The 26,339-nt window shown below is 38.2% G+C and overlaps 1 protein-coding gene across 5 annotated transcripts in view; it reads right to left on the reverse strand.

Annotated features, from left to right (window-relative positions):
• EPB41L5 (erythrocyte membrane protein band 4.1 like 5) overlaps positions 1–26,339 on the reverse strand; it is a 122,684-nt gene that overhangs the window by 33,873 nt on the left and 62,472 nt on the right. For all 5 annotated transcript variants that reach the window (XM_058548811.1, XM_058548812.1, XM_058548808.1 and 2 more), the window contains exons 17-18: positions 4,498–4,661; positions 3,297–3,394 (exon numbers count right to left, since the gene is read on the reverse strand). In XM_058548811.1, the coding sequence (XP_058404794.1) occupies positions 3,297–3,394; positions 4,498–4,661 (262 nt within the window). The remainder of the gene's footprint in view (positions 1–3,296; positions 3,395–4,497; positions 4,662–26,339) is intronic.

Below are 26,339 nucleotides of genomic sequence, written 5' to 3' on the forward strand. Positions count from 1 at the left end.
GCATACATCTAATGTACTCACTGACCTTACCTCTTCTCTGAGACTATTAAAAAACAAGTTACATCAATTCCTCTTTCACATAGCAGCTCTTCAGATATCTAAAGTGCTCTCTCCTGAGATTACTGATCCTCAGTTATAACTCAGTTTCAAGACCCTTCAATACACAGTTCCTTCTTTTCTCAAAGTGCTTTAGTTTTCCTAAATCATTTTTAAAGAGTGGTCTCCAGAAATGAATAAATTAATGCTATGTTTGGACCTCTCTTTTAAAACTCTTTCAGTTAACACAACAAAAAAAGCTGTTTTGGCAGTTACACTTCATACTGCATTCACACTTCACACATGCATACTGCATGGCATAAAAACATTCTTAAAATGTTTTTTTACACATGCTTCTGTTATATGCTACCTCTCTATCCTAACCCTATATTTGTGTCAGATTTGTCATAATACGTATTTTTTTTTTTGAACCACTGTTTTTTTATTTATTTTTTGTGTGTGTGAGGAAGATCAGCCCTGAGCTAACATCCGTGCTAATCCTCCTCTTTTTGCTGAGGAAGACCCGCTCTGAGCTAACATCTATTGCCAATTCTCCTTTTTTTTTTTCCCCAAAGCCCCCAGTAGATAGTTGTGTGTCATAGTTGCACATCCTTCTAGTTGCTGTATGTGGGACGCGGCCTCAGCATGGCCAGAGAAGCAGTGTGTGGGTGCGCGCCTGGGATCCAAACCCGGGCTGCCAGTAGCGGAGCGCGCGCACTTAACCGCTAAGCCACAGGGCTGGCCCCCATCATACGTATTCTTAAATCCAGTCCTTCATCCCAGCCTGTCAAAGTCTTCATGGATCCTGATTTTGCCTTTCAAAAACTGTACTTTCCAGCTGTTATCATTTAAAAATTCCAGTCGAGTTGGAGATCTGCAATAGGAAGTGGTCAGCAGAGAAAGCCATATGCAATACTTCTATGGCCTGGTGAGACAGGTCCAAGTTTCCTGAGGGCCAAGACTTGGTCATTCTTCTGTGGATTCCACACAGTATCTATTATTATATCTTACAAATAGTAAACACTAAACAGGTTTACAGAACTGAATCAACAATGTATCAGGATCTCAAGTGACTCTATCAATCCGGGCTAATGCAGGTCTCACATAGCAAGAGATTCCTCTAAAATGGGTTCTTAAGACATGAGATTGAAGTCAACTCTGCCATCAGATGAGCTAGTCTGAGCCTAAGATTCTGTGGCTGGTTTAGAGCTTCTCAGTTACACAATTCTTAGAGCAAATCATTGAAAAACTGCTCCTTTGCTTTAGAACACTGTATTTTATTTACAGTAGGCTTTTCATCCTAAGATTACTTCAGTTAGTAAAGCTGATATTAAGATTAATTTGCATTTCTTAAGCAAACATCAACTGTTGATGGCAGAGGTAGAAAAATCAGACTGGATTAAAAATGATATAAATAAAACATGCACAACTTTTACACAACACTAGTTGAAGAGTTAAAATTAACCCTTATTTATCACTATAACACTGAATTTTCTTGTTATTCTTGCCTGACATTGAGTAATAAGCCCTCACTAAATATTAGCTATTATTTTTCCTAGGTACATGAACCCTGAAATGTTCCTTGACGGTATCTTCTCCTTTACCTAACCCAGTCTTTTACTCCCTTTCCTATCCTGAACCCACATTCCTCCTCATTTTTTCAAGGCTTCAAGACTAACTTATTAGATCTTCTACTGCAGAGGCTCAGTTATATTACAGTAAGATATGCAGAGAATTTTACAAAAGAAACAAGTTCAATGGATTTCCATGAACTCCCTTCCAGTGTAACAATCACTCTTGTTCTCCCCGCCTCCCCTCCTGTTCACCAGGTTTTCTTCTTCTTTAGGTTCATTCTAGTCCTCCATTAAATTTTTGTCAAATTAACTGCTAACCATCTAAAGCTTTCATCTAATGCTTTCAATTAACTCTTCTGTCTCTGACCCTGTATTACCCTACCTTACAGAGATAGTAAAAAACCTAACAATGTGAAAGCAAACAGACCATTATAATTGAAAAATACTGAGGGGTCAAGAAAACGAAAGCCTTTCTGAAATTTAATAAGCTTCTAAAAGACATTTCTAAGAAAAAACGTACTAGGGGGAAAAAAAAGACTTGGATTCAAAAGAACAGTTTTAATAACGACTATGCAAGAAAGAAGAAAATCACTCTCTACTCCACAGTGGTCTCTGAAGAAATTCCAGTTAGTTATCCAAGGATGAAAGAACACTGCAAATCAGCTGTTCCTCTTTCCTCTTTAAAACCAAAATAAAATTCATTCAACAGATCCTTGTTCTCAGTTGTCTATATATAGGAAAAAAGAAAAAAAGAGTGTCTCCAGATCATTACCTAAAATTCACCCTTCCATTTAGTGGGGACATCTGGTAGCTGATACAATTAATTATTTTTATCTAATTTAATTTATTTTAGACATCCCTATAAGTTATTTAATGTAGAAATAAGAAAGTTTTTAAAAATTATAGTCAAACAATTAACTGAAGTTTAATTGGTTTAATTGGTATGTACCCCCCCACCCCACGCCTAAAAAACTCCAAGGGGACAGGGAGGTGAAAGGTGTGAAAGATAAAGCTGACGCATCTGAAGTTCTATTCTCTTCCTAGTTTATACTACAGAGCAGCTCTCTTTCAAACAAATCCTCCTATAATTTCAAAAGGTTTTCGCCAAGTTCTTCAACTAAATCAAGTCTCACAGAATAGAATTAGAGAAAGGATGGGCTGAATCAAAATAAAAAAATTTAACAGTCATAACGCTTTTGACTGTGTTTAAAAAAAAAATTATAGGGCTGGCCTTGTGGCGTAGTGGTTAAGTTTCCATGCTCCGCTTTGGGGGCCTCAGGTTCACAGGTTCAGATCCTGGGCTAGGACCTACACACAGCTCATCAAGCCATGCTGTGGTGGTGACTCACATACAAAACAGAGGAAGACTGGCACAGATGTTAGCTCAGGGACAACCTTCCTCAAGCAAAAAGAAGAAGATTGGCAACAGACGTTAGCTCACGGCCAATATTCCTCACACACAAAAATTATGAGATTACCTTACAGTTCTTAATGTTGCTGCCCAAGTTTCCTCCTCCACTCCTCAACATCTACAAATTTCACCTTTTTAAATGAGAAAACAGGTTTATAAGAGTTTAGCACAGACAGATTTCCCAGCAAAGAAAATAGAACGTATTAGCTTTGGAAAGAAAGGATTTCTGGGAGGTCTGGAGATGTGACAGGTATACAAAGGAGAAATCTGAATACCTGGTTGTTGATGTTAACATCAATGTTGGGACGAGGGGATGGCAATGGACCGTTTTCCATCTCAAGGTGTTTGAGCTTGTCTGAGGCATCTTTTAATGCTGAAAAAAATGGCAAAATAGCCCCTTAGTCTGCCAGGCTGTCACAGCTGTGTGAGGGTACAGACTTTGAGGGTTTTTTTCCAACACGAGTTACCATCAATTAAAGGTAATAATCCAGATGACCACAGAATAAATATACTTTCTTCCTATAACCAGGTAACTCTCCACTAATTTGATTAAGAGTTAACCTAAAGAGGAACATTGCCCTGTATCTGCACCACTCCTAAAAAGCCCCTGGATCTGGAATCCCAATAGCGTGTGTGGTTAAGAAGGTTTACCAGCTAAGATTCGAAGAAAAGGCAGAAAACACCGTGAAATGATCCTTTCTTCCATAACTACAACCTAAGCTCCTCCTGCCAAACCTCAGTATTTGCTGTTTTCTTTCCTTGGCCCGGACTATACACTGCCTAACACTAAACTTAGTGGAGCAAACTGATGAAGGACACACATTTATTCATTGACTCAACATACTATATATTGGTAACATTCTGGTGTGATGCAGGATCAGCATTTTGTTTTCATTACGTTCCACCTAGCTGCAAAACACATTACAAATAAAGTAATCTAACCACTGAAAAGATAATACGTTAAACATGATTCAGCTTTAAATGAACTCTATTTAAACTAACCATTCTGTAATACTCTTATTTTGCAGGGACTATTTTGGTATGAGTTTGGTATGAGTTTGAATTTCTACACTGTTTCTTGATAAAAAAGCTGAATGCCTAATAATTTGTAGAAGAAGGGAGAAAAAAAATCATTGAAAAAATCATATGAAATCATTTCCTCCTGGTGAAAGGGATCTTCTAAAAGTGTCCATCAGTTAATTCAGTGGATCTCGCCCTTTGCTGCACATTAGAATCAGATGTGGAGCTTTTAAGAAACAGTCATCAATACAAATGTTTAATGTCTCAATTATGTGATCTTAAATATTTCAATGGACCCTTAAGCTGAAAAGAGGCAAGAAGGCATAACTATTCTACATTCAATTTTAAAATTCAACTACTACAAAAATATTCTTAGAGGAACTGACTTAAATAGCTCATTTCAAAGGGAAGTAAAATAAAAAGGTGTTGCTGATGTTACACAGAACATTTACTTACTCCCGCATTCAATTTCAGGTTCCTCTAATCCAGTTTGCCTGGTGGCTATGTGAATTTCATCTGGAGCTTGGGATGTTTCCACAGTGTCAGGTGCCCCAATTACATCATCAATGGTTGTTTCCAATAAGTCTGGACTATCTAGCAAATCAATATTCAGAGGCAAGCTATAAAGGTAACAGAACACTTACTTAGACCAAGAAATTTATTATGAAAAGAATTTAAAATACTAACAAAAACTTTTGCTGAAAAAAAATTCATGTAAGAGTTCATATCCAAACTGGATTATTCATCTGTCCAAACCCTTTGGACAGACTTCTCTTCTAGCCAAGATGGAGTAAAAGGGACCGGATTTAGCTTCCCACCTGAAATAACCTAAGGGGAAAAAAAGAAACCATTTTCAAAACATTAGACATCAGACAGCAAAAAGCAGCGATTCTGAGATTCAGGAAACAAATGAGGTGAGCCCTGTGACTGCCTTATGACAATTTCCACGCTGTGGCACAGAGAGGGTGAGATGAGGCAGAGCACAGAGGACTCCCTTAGCTGAGAGGATGGGGTTGAGAGTCCAGGAAGACCAAAGCAGCTGGAGCTCACAGGACAGAGTTCCAGACAGGAGAGAGCAGCACATCAAGAAGAGAATCCTTGAGGTCTGCAGAGGGTCCCCCCAAGTGTTCAGCAGAGTACTGATCAGAAAATGTGTGTGAGGAAACTCCCCAAGGCTGGGGAAAAAACCATACAAAAGGATTTCATCCCCGTTTGGCTGGGGAAAGAATCAGTGGCACACACACACTGGGCCATAGTACCTGTTTCCACATACTGTAAAAACACATCATTCACAGGGCACTGAGTATTCAGGAAGGTCTCACCTCAGTAGTGGAGAATAATTAACCCAGATTGGGCATGGCAACAGACTCACCTAACACATCAGAAAAGTAAGACTTGAAAGATCAAACTGTTTCCAAGTAACTTAACTGCATTCCAAAAGAAAGCTCAAGAAGATTTAGAGGAATATAAAATTATCTAGCACGTAGCAAAGTAAGTTTCATAAGGTCAGGCAACCACTCAAAGATTACCAGGAATGCAAAGACGCAGAAAAAGACATCCCACACTAAGGAGAATAATCAATCAATAGAAACTATTGTTAGAATTAGCAGAGAAAGATATTAAAACAGTTGTTACAACTGTACTCTATATGTTCAAAAAGTTAAGCAAAGACATGGAAGATATTAAAAAAAAAAAACCCCAAATCAAATTTCTACAGATGAAAACTACAATATGAGATGAAAACTACAATATTTGAGATGACAAATATATTGGATGGGACTGACAGCAGACTAGACATTTTAAAAAAAGATACTGAACTGAAGGCATAGCAATAGAAACTATCCAAATTAAAACACACAGAGAAAAAAGAATCCTCAAAAATGAAAATATCACGTAGCTGTGGGACAACTTCAAGCAGCCTACTGTACCGGTGGAACAGGACAAATATTTAAGAAAATAATGGCTGAAGTTTTTCCAAATTTGATGAAAACTATAAACTCACAGATCCAAGAATCTCAACGAACACTAAACACAAGAAACACAAAGAAAACTACACCAAAGCACATCAGAATCAAACTGCTTAAAACCAATGATAAGAAGAAAATCTTAAAAGCAGCCAAAGACATTATATGTTCAAAGGAATAAAGATAAGGATGACAGATTTCTCATCAGAAACAATGTAAACTACAGGACACCGGAGGAACATCTTAAAAGCACTGAAAGAAAAACCTATCAATCAAAATTTTATATGCAGCAAAAAAAGCTTTAAAAACAAAGGAAAACCTAGGTACATACTAAAGAAAAATGAAAACATCTATCCACACAAAAATGTGTACACAAGTGTTCATAGCAGCACTATTCATAATAGCCAAAAAGTGGAAATAACTCAAATGCCCACCAACTGAGGAATGGATAAATAAAATGTGGTATATTCTAGTTAGCAATAGAAAGGAGTGAAGTACTAATACATGCTACAACATGGATGACCCTTGAAAATATATTGTTAAGGCAGAAAAGCCAGACACAAAATACCACATACTGTATGAGTCCATTTATATGAAATGTCCTCAATAGGCAAATCTATAAAGACAGAAAGTAGATTTGTGGTTGTCAGGCACTGAGGAGGGGTCAGGAAGGAATGAGGATTAACTGCTGTGGTGTAGGATCTGAAATTAAGATTCAATATTAAGTCCTGCCTTGACCTCCTTGAGTCTCACAGGGCCCCAAAGGCCTAACTGTGAGTTTTGCCACTCTCACCAGATATGCTCCCCGATCCAGTGGAAAAGGTTCCCCATCCAGCTGGTTCTGCTATCGACTTATTCTACCAGGTTCATTCTACCAGGTTCTTAACCTAACAAGTTTCAGTTCTCTGCCAGCCTGTGAAATTATTCAAACAAGCCAATCACATCCCCTGGTGGAAACCAGGGGCCACCTCATCCTCATGTTATTATAAAGCCTGCCTCCCACAGCCCATATTTTCTTTTCTTGATCTAAGAGCAAAAGAAAGGAAGTGCCATTGTTTCCATTCCATGCTTTCCTAGAGGAATGAAGGCCATACTTCAACTATATACCTTGGGTCTACAACTCAAGTAAGAAAACTTCTTTGGAAAACTGTTAAGAGATAGTAAGAAGAAAGAAAGAATTCTGTGCAAGTCAAGAGATCTGCGTCCCAGGCCTGTCTCTGTAACCACCTACAACTTCGGACGAGTCACTTTACCTTGGTTTCCAAGATGTGCTCTACAGAGCCCAAAGGATTCCACAGACATATGTGAATGACTTATCCACAGGTATGGAAAACATGGTGGAGTTTTGGTCTCCCCACAGTGACTTTCTTATGGGCTTGTATTTGGAATTCAGGTTGATTTAATTTCAAGAGTTTCTTGGCTAAAACTCATTTGGAAACCAATGGAGTAAAGGCACTTCAAACACTTTTCTTCTTTAACCCCATGAGAATCTATCAACGTAAAACCAGCTCATCAGCTCATTTTCAAGTCTTCTTTTTTACCAAATTGTTATCCTCCCTAAGCATACATCAGTGTCACTTGTGCAGTTCTCTCTCTCTCTCTTTTTAAGTATGGATAATAACATCAAAAGAAGAGGTGGGGCCGGCCCCGTGGCTTAGCGGTTAAGTGCACGCGCTCCGCTACTGGCGGCCCGGGTTCGGATCCCGGGCGCGCACTGATGCACCGCTTCTCTGGCCATGCTGAGGCCGTGTCCCACATACAGCAACTGGAAGGATGTGCAACTATGACACACAACTATCTACTGGGGCTTTGGGGGGCGGGGGGGAAGGAGGATTGGCAATAGATGTTAGCTCAGAGCTGATCTTCCTCAGCAAAAAAAAAAGAGGAGGATTAGCGTGGATGTTAGCTCAGGGCTGATCTTCCTCACAAAAAAAAAATAAATAAATAAAAAGAAGAGGTGGTGATGGGGAAAAGAGATGAAACAAAAATGTTAGCATGTTAGAATTTGCTGAACTAGGCTGATGAGCATATTGCAGTTCACCATATATTCTCTCTACTATACGCATTTTTGAAATTTTCATCATAAATTTTTTAAAATATGGATACCAACATTTTTGGGCAAAAGAATGTAAGAACTGGTGGGAGTTCATCTCCTATGGTCCTAACATGGGCACATCACAGAAAATATTTTTTTTAGCTACATACCACGTGTCTTAGTCTGTTCACGTTGCTATAATAGAAATACCATAGACTGGGTGGCTTATTAACAACAGAAATTTATTTCTCACAGTTCTAGATGCTGGGGAGTCAAAAATCAGGTGCCAGTAGATTTGGTGTCTCATGAGGGCCCACTTTCTAGTTCATAGACCATCATCTTTCCACTGTGTTCTCACATGGCTGAAGGAGAGAGGGATCTCTCTGGGGTCTCTTTTATAAAGGCACTAATCCCATTCATGAGGGTTTCTGCCTTCATGACCTAACCACATCTTAAACGCCCCAAATCCAAACACCATCACATTGGGTATTAGGTCTCAACATATAAATTCTGGGGGGACACAAATATACAATCCATCTATAAAAAACTTCATAAATCAGAAATGAAATAGAAGCCCATATATAAAAGAATCTTGAATTGTCTCAATTTCTGAAGAATAATGGTTAAAAAGTACCCGTGTTATGAGTTGAACTGTGTGTGTCCCCCCAAAATTCATATGTTGACATCCTAAGAATGTGATCAGAATGTGATCTTATTTGGAAATAGGATGGTTGCAGATATAATTAGTTAAGTTAGGATGAGATCATACTGGAGTGAGGTAGGCACTTAATCCAATATAACTGATGTCCTTATAAAAGGGGGAAATTTGAACACAGATACACACACAAGGAGAAGATGTGAAGATGAAGGCAGAGATGAGGGGCCACTTCTGCAATCCAAAGACTGTCAGCAAACTACCAGAAGCTAAATTCTTTCTCACAGCCCTCAGAGGAAAGCAATCCTGCCTACACCTTGATCTCTCAGACTTCTAGCCTCTAGAACTGTGAGACAAAATTTCTGTTGTCATCCAGTTGTAACAGCAGTCCTAGCAAACTAATACATCTCACATTCTAAAGATATGAGCAGGACTTACCTAAGAGCACCACATTATCCAGCCCATAAAAGAAAAGACAGGAAATCCCAAACGGCATTCTACAAGAGAGTTCAAAGGACAAGAGAGAACTTTGACTTTTCTCCTTCTCTCCCCAGGAGAGCAGGGCATTGCAAAATCACATCAAGTAAATGGAGGTTGTAAAAGAACCTGTGAAAGGGGAGAATGGCATCTTACTTTGTGGTGGGCAGATTGCCGAGCCTAAGAAACTACTAGGTCTATGTCAGATGTGGCACAGGGAAAGTTCTTAGGAAAATCTGATGTATGAATCTATAAGTTTGGGAGCATAAGTAAAAATATTTCCCATTTGGGGAAGTGCCTCCTTCAGCATGGAAAGGTCCAAACTCAGTCAGTTGACTAGGGTCAACCTTAATAACATGGGGAGGAAAGGCCAGCAGTTGGACAAGCCACATTTCCACTGTTTGGCAGGGCAAGAATACATAGATTCCAAGAAGCCAAATTTGGAACAAGTCACACATCAAAAAGAGTAACAGGAACAAATGATAATACATTTAAAAAAAAATGTATAAGTCTACCAATAACAAATTATTTCCTTTAAAGATGAGAGGAAAGAGGAAAGCGCTCTCCTACAGAAGAATGTCAACTCATATTTGTAGAAAGAATGACAGAATTGGAAAATCACCATATTGTAAATACCAAAGTAATAGTAATTGATTCAGGCAAAAATTATCAATGGATACTAAAACCCTGGAGTAAAAGATTGTTAGGGAATAGCATATCTACTCAGTCTCAAAATGACACCCCACAGATTAGAGTAAAAGGGAAAAGGTACTTTCACAGAGAAATCTGGTGGACATCACCTCAACCAAAACATTAGTACACGTTTAACTTCAATCTAATCATGAAAAAACAATCACACAAATCTAAGTTGAAAAAACAATCACACAAATCTAAGTTGACACGTGTTCTGCAAAGAAACCAGCATAGACTCTTTAAAAAATGTCAATGTCATGAAGGGCAAAAAAGTCTAGGGAAATTAAGAAGATATGAAAACTAACTGAAATCTTGACTGGATCCTGGATCAGGGAGAAAAACAGTATAAAGGGCATTTGTTGAAACATTTGGGAAAATTTGGGTATGGACTATATATTAGATAACAGTACTATATCAATGTTAAATTTTCTGAGTGTGATAAATATATTACATACAAGAATGTCCTTGATTTTTGGAGATACATGCAGAAGTATTTAGGGATGTAATAATACAATGTCTGCATTATGATTCTCAATTAATTCAGCAAGAAAATAAAATAAATGTCAGCAAATAGGCAAAATATTAACAGGTGGAAAATCTAGAGGACCACCAGTCTTTCAACTTTTCTGTGGGTTTAAGGTCTTCCAAAATAAAAAACTGGGAGACAAGAAAAAATATACGCACTTCACATAAGCCAAGTCTAAGTTCAGCCTGAAGCCCATTCAATGAACTCCATCCATGAGACAAATGTACCAGCGTAAGCTGATCCAAGCAATGAAAGTGTATTCACGGGCAACAGCGGAGCCAAGAATAAGGGTGAAGAGTGTTGCAATAGGTGAAATATGAAGTATACTCCTATGCTGGAGAAGTGACAGGTTCTATGAGGGCCTCTGAAAAAAATGTACTAACATGTAGCACAAAAGAGCCAGCACTTATATACATGCCATGACACCTTGCTGGATTACAACAGCATCGTTCAAGTAATACTTTGCCCCCTTTCCTCTTCTTCCTCAACCCTGAAAGTAAGCACCACAAGAAGAAGGGGGAGAAAGTGAAGATTAAAAGAACAAACCATCCCAATCCCCATGGGAATGAGAATGGGGGAAGAGGAAATTACTAAATTGGGTGTGAATTGGAACTTTCTGTAACTTAAAGTATGTTTCAATTACTAAAAATAAGATAGTTCTTGTATGTACAAAATGATGGGCTAAAAAAGGAAAAGCAGAATTGACCCTATATAGACGAATACAGTAATTAAGAGAAAAATAGAGGATTCAGCCCTTTCCAAAAATAAACAGTGATCAACTCCCAGTAATGAACTGAAGCTCAAGCCAGGAGGAACTCAAGGAGCTGAGAGTGGAAGTAGGCACTGGGGTCAAAAATCCACGCCCTGAGGGAAATGAAACCCAGGACACCTCATGTGAGGCAGTGAACAAGAAGCAGACTCACTACTTGAAACCAGGAGACTGTACCTTCTTGACAGGAACAGAGGCTGAAAAAGCTTAATTCACAAGTCCAGTTTCAAATTAAAAGAAAGTGCTTCGTGCAATGAAGGAAAGACTTAGAAATATCTGTGCAACCATCAATCAGACCACCATTTCCTGGCTCAAGGACTGGAGGCAATTTCTCTGAAAGATCCTACCATAAGACCTTCAGAGCTGAGGATTTCAAAAAGTTAGGCTGGGGCAAGTTCAAAATCCCATTACAGAAAGGGGGAGCATGGGAAGAAGAAAGAAAACAAACCCGTTTAAAACTAGGCAAGTTGAACTCACAAACAAAAAATTACAAAGCAAAGCAAAGAAATCCAATGCTAAGACAGACAACCAACAAACCCAAGAAACAGGAGCATTTATACCTGAGAAAGCAGAAAGGATAATACACTCTAAAAAAGAATTTAAAATAAGTATGTTAAATGTGCTGAAAGACATAAAGGAGAGATAGAATCAATATAACAGGAAAGGAGCTTATGAAACTATAACAGTAGATTCTGAGAAATGAGAAATATTTAAATGAGTCATTAAACATTCAACAGAAAGGACAGAGAAGACTAGACAGAGTCAAAGAAGGAATTATTGAATTAAAATCACCAAGAAGGCAATAAAGACATGGCAAATATGAAAGAGAGGAGATACAAGAGATCAATATAGCTTGAAAGCTACAACATAACATTTAATAGAAATTGCAGAAGGAAAAATAGAAATTGCAGAAGGAAAAACGGACATAATGAAGGAGCAGCAATATTAGAGGGGATAATGCCTACCAATTTTCCAAAAGAGAAGACATTCATGAAGGATTAAACACTGCATAGTAAACACACAAGTTTTACTCCTGCTTTCTCATAAGGACACAAAATCACATTCACTCATAAGAAACCAAAAAAAAAAGGAGGGCAAGAGAAAAAAAAGAATTGAAGGTAGGAACAGACGAACAAGTGGTCACTGATTAGAAAGAAAACAGAAAGCTAACATCTAATCTAGGAGTAGAAAAAGCTGGAGAAAAACCAAATCACTCCAGAGAACTCAAGAAAAGTTGCAAATATTTTCTCCTATTCCATAGGCTGTCTTGTCACCTTCTTGACAGTATCCCTTGAAACACAAAGTTTAAATGTTTGATGAATTCCAATTTATCTTTTTTTTCTTTTGCCACAGGTTGTGTTGTCATATCTAAAACACCACTGCTGGGACCATGGTCACAAAGATTTACGCCTATGTTTTCCTCTAAGACAAATCCTAGTTACTAATTTTAGGTCTATGACCCATTTGGAGTTCATTTTTTATACAGTGAGGTAGGGGTCCAATTTTGTTCTTTTGTATATGAATATCCAGTTGCCACAGCACCACGATGACTTTTTTAACAAGTACTGTTGACGTAACTAGAAAGCTATCTGGAAACAAAGTTAGATTTATTATTCACACCTTATACCAAGGTAATTCTAAGTGGTTCTGAGATTAGTGATATTACATAGATATGTTACTGATATAATATTAAATGAGTCACTAATATTACATACAGTTAATATCCCTAATGTACATTAAAAACTTCTTGAAAATAGAGAAGAAAAAAGCCAACGGCTCTGTTTTAAAAAGCGGGGAGGGGACACTACAGATAATACACAATTCACAGATTAAAAAAATGCTAACGGCTCTTAAACATACAAAAATATGCTCATAAGAGGAATTTAAATGAAAAGTACAATGAATATATCCATCATTAATCTTGAGTATGGTGTTGATGTCACAAGTGTTTAAGTGCCAAAACTTATCAAACACTTTAAATAAATGCACTTTACTGTGCGTCAAGTGTACCTCAATAAAGCTGTAAGAAAAAAAATACACCTCATCTCCAATGAAGGAGATCTTGGCAGTATCTAGAAAAATTAAAATGTATTTACTACCAAAATAATACCATAATCACACAGAAAAAAAAGAATTAATGCAAGTGAATTTTAAGCACAGTACTTCATTTATTCTAATATAAACTCTGTGAAGAAATACCGAACTTTACTTAGCAGACTTATTGTTCACAGTGGTATGGGTATAGTAATTCTGAAACTATTTAGCATATATCATACAAGTGGGCAAATATGGAGATACTGATACCGCTGGGGGTTAGGTTTCTCACTAGGAGAGAAGGGAGATAGAAATAAGGAATTGGGGAGGCAAAGAAGAACACTAGATATTGGACTGGAGTTAAAGTATCGGCATGAATTCGTGATTTAAACACACATATCTATTTTTTAACTCTGTGCACTAGGTCTAGAAGCAACAACATTCACAGTTGCAATGAACATATGTAGTGCCCAGATCTTGGTTCCCAAATACCATTTTAACTAAAAGGAATTAGGGCTCTTAAAGAAATGGCTGATTTCAGGGCTAAGGCAAGGAAAGTACAAGCATGGAATCTCTTATGGCAAAAAGTAAGAAAGTGCTCAAAAAGTAAGGGGCACATGGGAAGTGGTACAGGTACGTATGACAGAGTTCTCAGTGGCCAAACTGTTCCCATGTGGTACAGGTAAGTATGACAGAGTTCTCAGTGGCCAAATCTGGGGCAGTTTGACTATCAAAAGGAGTAACAATAGTCATGGACTATATAACACACTGAATAAAAGAATCCATGAATCCATGTATAAATAGATAAGAAAAAGTTTTTTGTAGAATACCAACTAACCAGTGTAGAATGATAGCTAGCAAATCACCATTTTGCAACAATCATAACTAATTTTCACCATTAGGTGAAAGTTTGTTGGGAGACAGAATATTTACATAAAATATTTGATAATTTTTTAATTACAAAAATGGGTTAACTTATACAGTGGAAAAATCTGATAGACATCACCTTAACCAAGCAATCTAAAGTTAACACGACCAGTAACACCCACAGTGACATCAAGTACCCTCTGATGTGATGCACCACAGGTACATCACATCTGTACAGATATATACAGACACACACTTGGCTTGACAAAAATGCATAACCTGAATTGAATCGTGAGGAAATAATCAATTAAATCCAAATTAGGGACATTCTATGAAACAACAAACTTGTACTATTTAAGAATGCAAATATTGTGAAAGATAAAAAGGCTGAGGAACTGCTGCAGATTAAGACACTCAAGAAACCACAAAATGCTAATGTATAATCCTGAAATGGATCAACGAAGTTGCTATAAAAGACAGTATTAAGACAATCAGGAAATCTGAAGATGGACAATATATATTAGGTAATAGTAGTATAATATATTTGATTCTCTGAATGTATGTGGTAACTGCATTGTAGATATATAAGAGAACGTTACTGTTCTTAAAAAAAATACCTGCTGAAGAATGTGGATGTGAAGGCTCATGATCTCTGCAAATTACTCTCAACTGGTTAGGGAAAAAAATCCCCTCTTGCCTTGTATTTCCCATACAACAAAGTCATCTTTTAAAAGAGAGTATCAGAATACATTCTGCACCACCCCCCCCTTACTTAAAATACACCACAGGTTCCCCACTGCACCTGGAATAAAACACAAATTCTTTTTCCTGCCATGCAAGGTTTTATGTGACTGGACTCCTGCCTAGTGCCCTCAGAACCCTTATCATACCATCATCTTCTTCCTTAATTAAGCACCATCCACACTGGTTTTCTTTCTACACTTCAAAAGTCAACTCCAAGGCCTCTGTATTAGCTGTTATTTCTGCCTGAAATTCTCCTCCTTCTTTGTATGGCTGACTCTTTATGTCACTCATATCTAAACTGAAGTATCTCTTCAAAGGCCTAGCCCTCACCCTGCAGTCACTTACTGTGACATTACCTTATTTTCTTCACAGCATCTATTACTATTTGAAATCCCAGCATTTTTATGTTTGTATATCTACAACCAGTCTCCTTCAGTAGAATCTATGTGTCATCAGAGTAGGAACTTATGTCTTGGTCACTGTTGTACTTCCAGAATGTAGGACAGTGCCTGTACACAGTAGGCACTCAACAACTCGTCAATGAATTACCGGGTTACTAATTTTGATATGTACCCAATATGAAGTTTATCATTTAAGCATGATGAAAATCATAAGGAAATCTCAAATGTTCTTTTAGGAGGTATTCAAAACAGTACAATTTAAAATGCTTAGCACTGGGGAGGAAAAAAAACAAAGAAAGAAGGAGGGCAACAACCTTAGCAGTGCAAAAACCCTATCACCAGGTCAGAAGACACAGAGAAACAACTTATTCCATTCATTGCCTCTGACCCTCAATCTACCTTTCTTTCCAAGCTAAACAAAGTCAGGGGAAAGACAGAGAGATGAGAGAGAGAGAGAGAATGAACAGAATAGGTAAACCAGGGGAGAGGTATTAAAAGAATACCTGTTGTGGAGAAAATCAGCAGTTTTCTCTTACAACCACTTTCTGTTTCAAAACAAAGCCAAAAACGTAATAGGGTTCATTTACTGCTCATCTTCCATTAAAACCATGGTTGATACATTCGAGTTATAAAGACTCTTAGGAGTGAACAATCTTTCCTTGCTCACTAGTGCACCCCTGCATTTTAGAACAGGCTGTGGTTCACCTGAGATTGCTTATGCCACATTCTCATGTGCTGCTGTTACTGAAATATTCAGTTAACATCAGATAAAATACTTCTTCTGACTGAAGCTTGTCTGCAAAAACCACTTCAGGATTTATCTCTGTGTTTTCTGATAATTTGTTGCACAGTGACTGGAAAACAAAACACCAATGAACCTGGCACACAGTGCTCAATAACTGCTTAAACTCACTGCGCCCACTCTTGTCTTCCCTAGGGAAATATGCAGGTTATTTAAATGGAACATTCTTACTGCCTCTTCATCCAGAAAGATTTATTTAACTGCCCCATTGAAATCTGCAGAGACGGTATTTCAATCCACAAATAAGCAATATTCACGAGAGAATAAAAAAAGTCAAGTATAATTTGGTAAAAGCAAGTAATTCATCCCTGAGCATTCCAACTTATATAGATGTAAACTACAAAATTTAAATACTGTGTACTTTATCTTTTTACTTTATTTCTCCAAAACAGAAATAACTAATCATCCTGATACAAGAGTTGTTCACAAATTGAAGACTTATTTAACTGTTACTGTGCTTTGTTTCCATTATATACAATCTGCCTCACATGGGCAGGGACAAACATATACAACGTACCACAAAATCAAAGTTGTTTATTTGAGAAGACTAAATAAACAGACACACTTCCAGAAAAAAAACAACACAAACAAAAAAAGGAGACAGAATTTCAGATGCTACAGATAAAGAAATAAAAGAGGGCCCACCCCATGGCTTAGCAGTTAAGTGCTCACGCTCCGCTACTGGCGGCCCAGGTTTGGATCCCGGGCGCGCACCGACGCACCGCTTCTCCAGCCATGCTGAGGCCGCGTCCCACATACAGCAACTAGAAGGATGTGCAACTATGACAAACAACTATCTACTTGGGCTTTGGGGAGAAAAAGGGAAAAAAAAAAGGAGGAGGATTGGCAATAGATGTTAGCTCAGGACCAGTCTTCCTCAACAAAAAGAGGAAGACTGGCATGGATGTTAGCTCAGGGCTGATCTTCCTCACAAAAAAAAAAAAAAAAAAGAAAGAAAGAAAAGAATATATTATCATACCTAATTTTAAAAGTAGGCCAAGGATATGAATGCACATTTCTCCCAAGACATGCATATTAAAAAATATATCCAATTTTAGCCCCCTGAAAACACAACTCAAAACCACACTAAGAGACCACCCTCACAACAACTAAGATGACTATAATGAAAAAGACAGATAAAATTGCTGGTAGAAATGTAAAATGGTGCAGCCCCTTTGGAAAACAATTTGGCAATTTCTCAAGAAGTTAAACATAGTCATCATATGACCCAGCAATTCTACTCCTATGTAAATACCCAAAAGAACCGAAAACATGTTAAAAAAAAAATGTACATGAATGTTCATAGCAGCATTATTCACAATAGCCAAAAAGTGGAAACCCAAATGTCCATCAACTGACGAATAGACAAATAAAATGTTGTATATCATACAAGAGAATATATTAACCCGTTAAAAGGAATCAAATACTGATACATGCTACAACATGGATGAACCCTGAAAACCCTATGCAAGTGAAAGAAGTCAGACACAAAAGGTCACATATTGTATGCTTCTATTTATAGGAAATTTCCAGAATGAGCAAATCCATGGAGAAAGAAAGTAGATAAGTGTTTGTCGGGGCCTGTGGGGAGGGGAGAAGAGGCAGTAACTGCTAATTAGGTAATGGGTTTCTCTTGGAGATGATGAAAATGTTCTGGAATTACAGTGGTGATGGTTGTATACCTTTGTGAATATACTAAAAACCAATGAATTGTGCACTTAAAAACAGTTTTAAAAAATGTAGTAGTTAGACCTTACACTTTCAATCTGTGACTTATGCCAATGTCCCTGTACATTTATCCATTTCTCCAGAATGCACAAAGGAATATGTAAACCATTATCTCTTCTATCCATCCCCTTCCTTTTCATGGATACTTTCCTGTATAAACTGAAACAGTTTGTCTTGTTTCCCACTACATTTTGGGGCATTTTAAATTTGTTTTTACTTATTTAAAGTAGTACATGCTAGCTAAGAAAAGCAATGTCTTCCCTTATCTCCACTCTGAAAATTTCAAATTTCGTTTATCTATCCAGGTCCATTTTCTGTGTACTTACAAATATATACATAGTCTGATAGGTTTTTACAAAAATGGAAACATACCTAAAACACTTCACTTGGGTTTGTAATTCAACAATATATCACTTACATACTCCAATAACAGCACAGGTAGAATTTTCCTCATTCTTTAACAATTACACAGTATGAATGCAGCATGTTTTAATTATCCAGTCTTCCACCGATTGACATTCATTCTTCACACTGCCTCTAGAGTTATCTTTCTAAAGCAGAATTGTTAGTACCCTCCTTTTTACTCTCCACGTTCCAGGCCCCGCCAAGCTTTACGCTGTATGAAGTCAGTACAGCAGGTACTGCTCTAGGTACTAGGACTCAGCTGCCTCAGGTTAAAGACCAGCCTTACCATGTACAAGCAACGAGACTTTGGACAAGTTACATACCCTTATTATGCCTTAATTTCTTCACTGGCCTAAATAACCTGACAGATTCCTGTAAGGATTAAATGCTTTGCTGGAATAAATGTTTACTGATAGATCTCCAGAACAATGCCAGGCACAGAAGCACTCAAATGTCAGCTACCATTATTAATATGCCTCCCCAGGACTTCTATACTCATTACTCAAACCTCATTCATCATTCCTCAACTATACCTTACGCTTTGCTACTTTAAAATTTTCTTTTGCTATCACTCAATCTATAACGATTTATCCATCCAATGTTCCTGATTCTATGTATCCTTCAAAATCTGATGCAAATTCAGGAAACCTTCTTAACTTCAACCTCTTCTACTCTTCTATGACCTTGCATACCTGATGACTTAGCACTTTTATCAGTTATTTGTAAAACCATCCATCTCCATAATCTGAGTGTAAACTTCTTGAAGCCAGGGACAGCATTCTGACTATTTCTGCATCACCAAGTGTGCCAAGATGTGCCTGGCATTCATTCATTCAATTAATCAACTAGTATTTATGGAGTGCCGAGCCAGGCACTGCTCTGGGTATAGAGGAGGAGTAAACTCTCCCTTGATGAAGCTTCCATTCTATTGAAGAATACAGGGATGACAAAGAAGTTAACACATAAGGCATAAGATGAAGCAAGGAGAGAAAAAATAAAGCAGGGTAAGAGGGATGGGGAATGCCGAGGAGATTGGGGGGCCTGTGATTATTTTACAGAGAAGTCAGGAAAGGTCTTTCTCCTAAGACACCCAAAGGTGTCAGAATGAATAATAAGAGATTCAAAGGGGGAATATCCAGACCAAAGTAAAAGTACAAAGATCCTGAGAGGGGATACACTCGGTACCTTTGAGCAAGTCTTTGGAGGCCAGTGAACAAGGTCAAGACTGGCAGAAGAAAAGGGCCGGGAAAATTCATGTTTTTGTCAATACGAGGATTTTGAATTTTAGTTTGTGTGAGATGAGGACCTCTGGGAGGTTTAAGCAGAGGAATCATGTGATCTCACTTACAATCACCATGGCTGCCAAGGAGAATATGAGACAGTAGAGGATTAAGGGCAATGGCTGGCAGACCAGGTAAAAGGAAAGAAATGATAGTAAGTTCAAACAGGGTGGAAGCAGTAAAGACAGTGACAAGCGGTGGATTCTGGATATATTTTGAAGAATTTACTGACTAAGAAGTAAAGACAAAGAGAAGTCAGGATGATTATCAGGTGCTACGACCTAAGCCAGTGATTCTCAAACTCAGTGTGCATCAGAATCTCCAGGAGGGCATGTTAAAACAGATTCTCGGGCCTCATCTCCAGAGCTTCTGATTCAGTAGGTCTGGAGTGGAGCCTGAGACATACTGGCCCACAGACAGCAAAAACAGAACTGCCCATTTACTGAGCTAGGAAAAAGTGCAGAGATAAAATTAAATCAGGAGTTCAATTTTCAACAAAGATGTCCCAATATCACCTCTGTAGTATTTTTCCCCAAAATCCATGGCCTCAATCTAATCATAGGAAATCATCACCTAGACCCAAATTGAGGAACATCCTACAAGGTAGCTAAACGGTACTCTTTGAGAAGTTGTCAAGGAAATGGAATGCCTAAATGTCACAGATGGAAGTAGACTACAGTAACATAGGATCTGGGATCAGATTCTGGAACATCTGTGGAAAGACTGGGAAATCTGAATAAGGTCCATAGTTTAGTTACTGGTACTGTATCAATATTAACTTCTTGTTTTGATAATTGCACCATGGTTATGCAGGATATGAACACCGGGGGAAGCTAATGAGGGAGGGTGTGCGAGCTCTCTGCACTATCTTTGCAACTGTTCTGTAAGCCTAAAATTACTTCAAAAGAAAAGGTTTTTAAAAATTCAGATGCTTATATTAGATACCTAAGTAGAGATATTATACAGGCACTTAGGTATGTAAGTCTAGAAACAAAGAGGTCCAGACTGATGATATAAAATGGGAAACTGCCAGTGTATAGATGGCATTTAAAACCATAACACTAGATGAGATTACCGAGGAAATGAGTTGTTACAGAAAAGGTCCTAAGACAAAGTTTAGGGGGTCAGGGAGATAAGGAGAAACTAACAAAGGAGACTAAAAATGATGGCTAGTGAGCTTAGAAGACAACAAAAGAGAGTGGTGTCCCTAAGCTAAGTGAGAGAAGCATTTCATGAAGAAGGAAGTGAGCAACTGTTTTGAATGCTAATACCTTGATTGAAGATCGACTGTGGGATTAGAAATGTGGAGGTCATTTGTAAACTAACAAAAGCTATATTGGCAGAGTGGCAGCATAATCCTTACTAGCCCACGCAGAGCTTTTGTATGGATTTAAGCGATGCCTCTCCTGAAGACACTTTACTTTCACCTCCTGCAAAACTGTCATATAATAAAATGATTTTATTTAAATAAGAAATTTAGGGCCGGCCCCGTGGGTTAGCGGGTAAGTACTAGCGCTCCGCTACTGGCGGCCCGGGTTCGGATCCCGGGAGCGCACCGACGCACCGCTTCTCCAGCCATGCTGAGGCCGTGTCCCACATACAGCAACTAGAAGGATGTGCAGCTATGACACACAACTATCTGCTGGGGCTTTGGGGGAAAAAAATAAATAAATCAAAAAAAAATTACGAAAAAAAGAAATTTAGTGCCATCTGCTGGAAAACCATTGTCATAAATATGTGAGCACTGTCCTCTCAAATGTGGCACTCTTGTGCAGTGCACAATCATACATAGTAGCTTAGTTGGCAGAGACAAAGTCTGATTAGAATGGGTTCAAAGCAGAATGAGAAGAGAGAAAGAGGAGACAGTGGGTACAGACAATTCTTTCATGGCAAGGAGTTCTGCTATCAGTAGAACAAAGAAATGGGGGAATAGCCAAAAGGGGAGGTGGAGCAGAGTGCATATGACCAACAGAAATAAGTTCATGGGTAAGAGGGTGGGAGTGTACTCAAGATCTCTCCTGGCTGCTTATTTTCTCAATACAATAGGATAGCAAGGTCATTAGCTGGGAATGAGGAGTGAAGAGTGAGAAGTGAGAAGGTGATGATTTGAAAGAGGGGAAATTACTGCCAGCAGAGTGGGAGAATGAATAGATTCAGGAAATATGATAGGATTTCAGGCAGCACTGAAGGCCCACTTGAGCTCAGTGCCCAAAATTTAAAGTGAGACCATTCAACAATGCTGCATTTCACCTTCACCATCTACATGCACAGTACACAGAGTTGGATTTAACCAGATATGTACAACAGGGGAAGGGTCGAGAAATTTGCGGGTACATGCAAAGGAGTAATTATAAGTGATCATTGTGTAAGAAGTGAGGAACAAGGAGGTACTCTGGTAGGTATTCAACAAATGATGAGGTGAATCAAAAAAGGAGACATCAATATAAGACTCCCAAAATCTTTCACTTAAAAACTTGCAATGATTGCCCCAGGTCTCCTACTCCAAATCCAAACTACTCGGACAGATATTAATGCTTTTCCAACCTACTCAAACACTTTTAACTGCTATTGCTCCAACATATCTATGAAGTTCCAATCAAAGTGATAACCTGGATATTCTAGAGTACTCAAATCTTTCCAGGTCTTTCTAAAGGCTTCCAAAGGTTTTGCTGATGGTGTTCTCGGAAAAAAATGTCAGTTGTTAAACATAGGTCTTATCTCCAAACTCTTGGAGACCTTATAATTAAATAATCCCTAAAGCTAATGGCTAAGCTACAAATGTAGCTTTGTTATAAGAAACTCTTCTGTGTAATGGTATGTATTCTAGCAGTGTTTTACATCCTGGGATATTTTCCATAATTTCTCTGGATACTCCCTCTAACTAGTTCCACAAGACAAATTATGCCAGCAATTGTCTTCCTATTATCATCTCTTATCTTTCATTCTTTTCTTTTATTCCACCTCTAATAATTTAAAATATTTAATATTGGGCCGGCCCCGTGGCTTAGCGGCTAAGTGCGTGCGCTCCGCTGCTGGCGGCCCGGGTTCGGATCCCGGGCGTGCACCGACGCACCGCTTCTCCGGCCATGCTGAGGCCGCGTCCCACATACAGCAATTACAAGGATGTGCAGCTATGACATACAACTATCTACTGGGGCTTTGGGGGGAAAAATAAATAAAAAAATAAATAAATAAAATAAAATAAAATAAAATATTTAATATTAACAATAATCAGTCATTGGTCAGTAGACTAGACCTTTACTAAGGAATCTGCAACTTCTTACAAATCCTAACCATACACTGGTATGTCTCATTTCTTCTCTCTTTATTAAAATTAGTTAAAAACAAAACAAATAAAGAACTCTTTCAACAACAAAAAGTAAGATCTGCAGCTGTTGAACCAGTTTTAAGAGGAGGAGGTACAGGTTTATTACCCCACTAAGGGAGTCTTCAGTCATACTCCTTGGAGAATGCTGTTCTCCAAATCAGATATCTCCTCTCCATGCCAATATAAACAAAATGCTGGGCAGCTGTCAGGGACAAAATGTAAAAAGTTCATTCAAGCACCATCACCTAGAATTAAGGCCACAGCTTGTTGTTAGGAACACAGAGGCTTAGGTAATTATCTAATAATAAAAAACTTGTGGGAACAATTCCTTCATGAAAAACAAGAACACTTGTTCTTCTGCTTCAGTATAAAAAATATATGTATCATTAAATAAGCCACAGAACATTTCTTTCCTTTCACCAAGTTCTTTTGAAATTTTCCCTCCTCTTCACTAATTCTCTAAAAAGGCCATCACTATGATCCTCCCCACCAGCCCAAAGAGCTCAAAGCAGCTCAAGTGTATTACATACCAGCAATGGTCAAGAACTGAAGGAAGTTACACAACACATTTTCCACGGACAGTGACATGCTTCCTGTCCTAATACCTAAACCACCAAGGTTAACGTCAACTGAGCAAGACAAAATTCTCACAATGATTTCATGTGACTAAAGTAAGAGTTAATTCGTATGAACAGAGGAGGAGAAATTTTCATGTTCTCCAACATATGGAACATGAGGAAGAGCACTACACCTAAACTCACACGGTTCCTAGTGTCCAGAAAGAACGTGACAAATCACACTCTATACACGAGACAGAGGCACAGAGAGAGACATGCAGAGACACAAGGTTTCCCCACCACAGAGGGACCTTCAAATTCCATCCCTTACATAAAAGCATCTCACATGCAAGCATTCACAACTCTAGAAGAGAAGCAAGGTACAATTGAGGATGTGCTATAATTTACATCAAAATATAGGCAGGAAGTACGTGGTGGTAAAAACATTAAGGGTTATCGGCACAAGATGATTTTATTTTTGCAAATCCATATGACAAGCCCTATATACCAAGGATATAAAATAAGCTAATGCAACTTGATATTATTATTTTCCAACTCAATATTCAAAGCCTAACATACAAAAAATAATGGCCTTGCAAAGCAATGAACTATGGTTTAGAAATGAAGAGTATGCCCCAACCAAAAGAGTTCAAGTACCACGTTATCAAACGATTACTGCTCCCACCATCAGAGCATGCTGCACTAACATGGGACAACCATCTCCCAACATTTTCAGTTTACATCTATGAATACATATGGAAGTAACAGGGATCCAAGTTGAGGATTAGTCTTCTTATGCCTGTGAAGCCAGTCATCTCCACAATACTCTTCCTCCTCCTGAAACCGCAAAACACCATACTCCTCCACTCCTTACCCTCTTCATCTATTTTCCTGTTTTGGCAAGATGGAAAGATGAAATGCACAAAATCAAGACACATAAATGTTATAAAGCAAGGTTACCAATCAAAATAATTATTAGCATATCAACCAAGTAAATACACAAAAATGTAGAGAATAAGAGAAACTACCACAATTAAGGCTCGGCTAACTGTTTTCTCCTATGAAACAAGCTGCCTCCCTGTCCTCCTCCATGCAGGAGACACTTCAGCCTTATATGCTGACTTGTTAGACGGCACCTTTTACATCCTGGACAATTTTAACAATAAAGATTCACCCACATGTTAAAAATAACAACATTTTCTGGGTCAGCACTTTAAATAAGTAAAAAAGCTCCCCTTAAAAAAGATTATTTGAATTATACTGCTGATAATACAATACTAGAATGTTTGTTTACTAGTTGCTTTTTAAAATATAGACATTATATACACAGCAGGACAAAGTTCTGTTTTTCTCTGTAAACTTCTTTAAAAGCACATCTATGACTACCCTATCAAAGTCAGAAATGTTACATTATACTCAAAGATAGGTAAATGCCTTTGAAGTGGTTTTACTATCAAAAGAAATAATGATCTTAAGAGCTCGTTTTCATGTGTGAAAGTCACCAGCTTTGCCATGTTTCTACAAGTTTCCCTGTCTATAAAAATGCAGTTGAAACATAATGAACCTAATTCAAGATGTTAAAATTAATTATGCTAAATAAAATTAGCCAAAGCAGTAACATTGAATCACATGATCCTGGAGTTCTGTGCTGATACCCACCTCTAATCAAAAGGATAGTGACCAAGTCAGGTGCTTCTGGAGGATATTAGTTCCCTAATCTAGCATGGATGATCACTGACCCTTTAGGCATAATAAAATGCAGAGTATAAACAGGTTGGTGACAATTTATTTAATTTAGGTTGAGCTACCTTAGTAAATTCTTCATAGCTCTGGAAACATATATACTCATCTTGAAAATATCAGTAGCAAGAATATTCACAACATTTGATATGAAATCCAGGACCATATAGGCACTTCTATAAAACAGACAAGTTTGCTTCTACTACCATCCAGTCTTAGCCCTTAACTTCCCCATCTCCTTTTTGCCCCATCACCCCTCCAACTCAATTTCTATCATCTGTAATTTGGACTATTATATAACAAATCACTATCATATAACAAGATTTTCAAAGAAAGAAAAACCATGACATGATTCTTCTATCACTTAAATGTAACCGTACTGATTAACTCATTCTAAGTCTAGAAATGACCACTTTCAAGATAAACTGAAGATCTTACTCTTCAACTACAATCCCTCCGTATTTCCCAAAGTTAAGATTCTGCTAAGATACATATGAAGCATTTTATCAGCAGTCTGACCTCTAGATTTCAAGATTACTTTTAAAGTGAGAGAAGTCAACCACGGGACTTTCTTTAAGACCAGAAAGGCTTTGTCATTATTATGCCTCTTCGGTTTCTATTATAGAAATAGTAGGTTCTTTTTTTTTTTTTTTTGGTGAGGAAGACCAGCCCTGAGCTAACATCCGATGCCAATCCTCCCCTTTTTTGCTGAGGAATACTGGCCCTGGGCTAACATCCATGCCCATCTTCCTCTACTTTATAAGGGACACCACCACAGCATGGCTTAACAAGCAGTGCGTTGGTGCATGCCTGGGATCCGAACCGGCGAACCCCGGGCTGCCACAGCGGAGCACGCACACTTAACCGCTTGCACCACCAGGCCGGACCCGAGAAATAGTAGGTTCTTAATCAAATTCACTCTCATGAAATCTTTTCTTGAATGGCACAAACCAAGGTTTCTTTTCTTAAAATGTTGTGATTTAGGGGCCAGCCCAGTGCTGTCGTGGTTAAGTTCGCATGCTCCGCTTCGGTGGCCAGGTGTTTGCAGGTTCAGATTCCGGGCGCAGACCCACACACTGCTCATCAGGCCATGCTGTGGCAGCGTGCCACACACAAAATAGAGGAAGACTGGCACAGATGTTAGCTCAGGGACAACCTTCCTCAAGCAAAACGAGGAAGATTGGCAACAGATGTTAGCTGAGGGCCAATCTTCCTCATCAAAAAAAAAAAAAGTTATGATTCAAATTCCTTTCTTTTAAGAAAGAAATCATCATCAACAATACTTGATAATTA

Source organism: Diceros bicornis, chromosome 10 (genome assembly GCF_020826845.1).
Source record: "Diceros bicornis minor isolate mBicDic1 chromosome 10, mDicBic1.mat.cur, whole genome shotgun sequence".
NCBI lineage: Eukaryota > Metazoa > Chordata > Mammalia > Perissodactyla > Rhinocerotidae > Diceros > Diceros bicornis.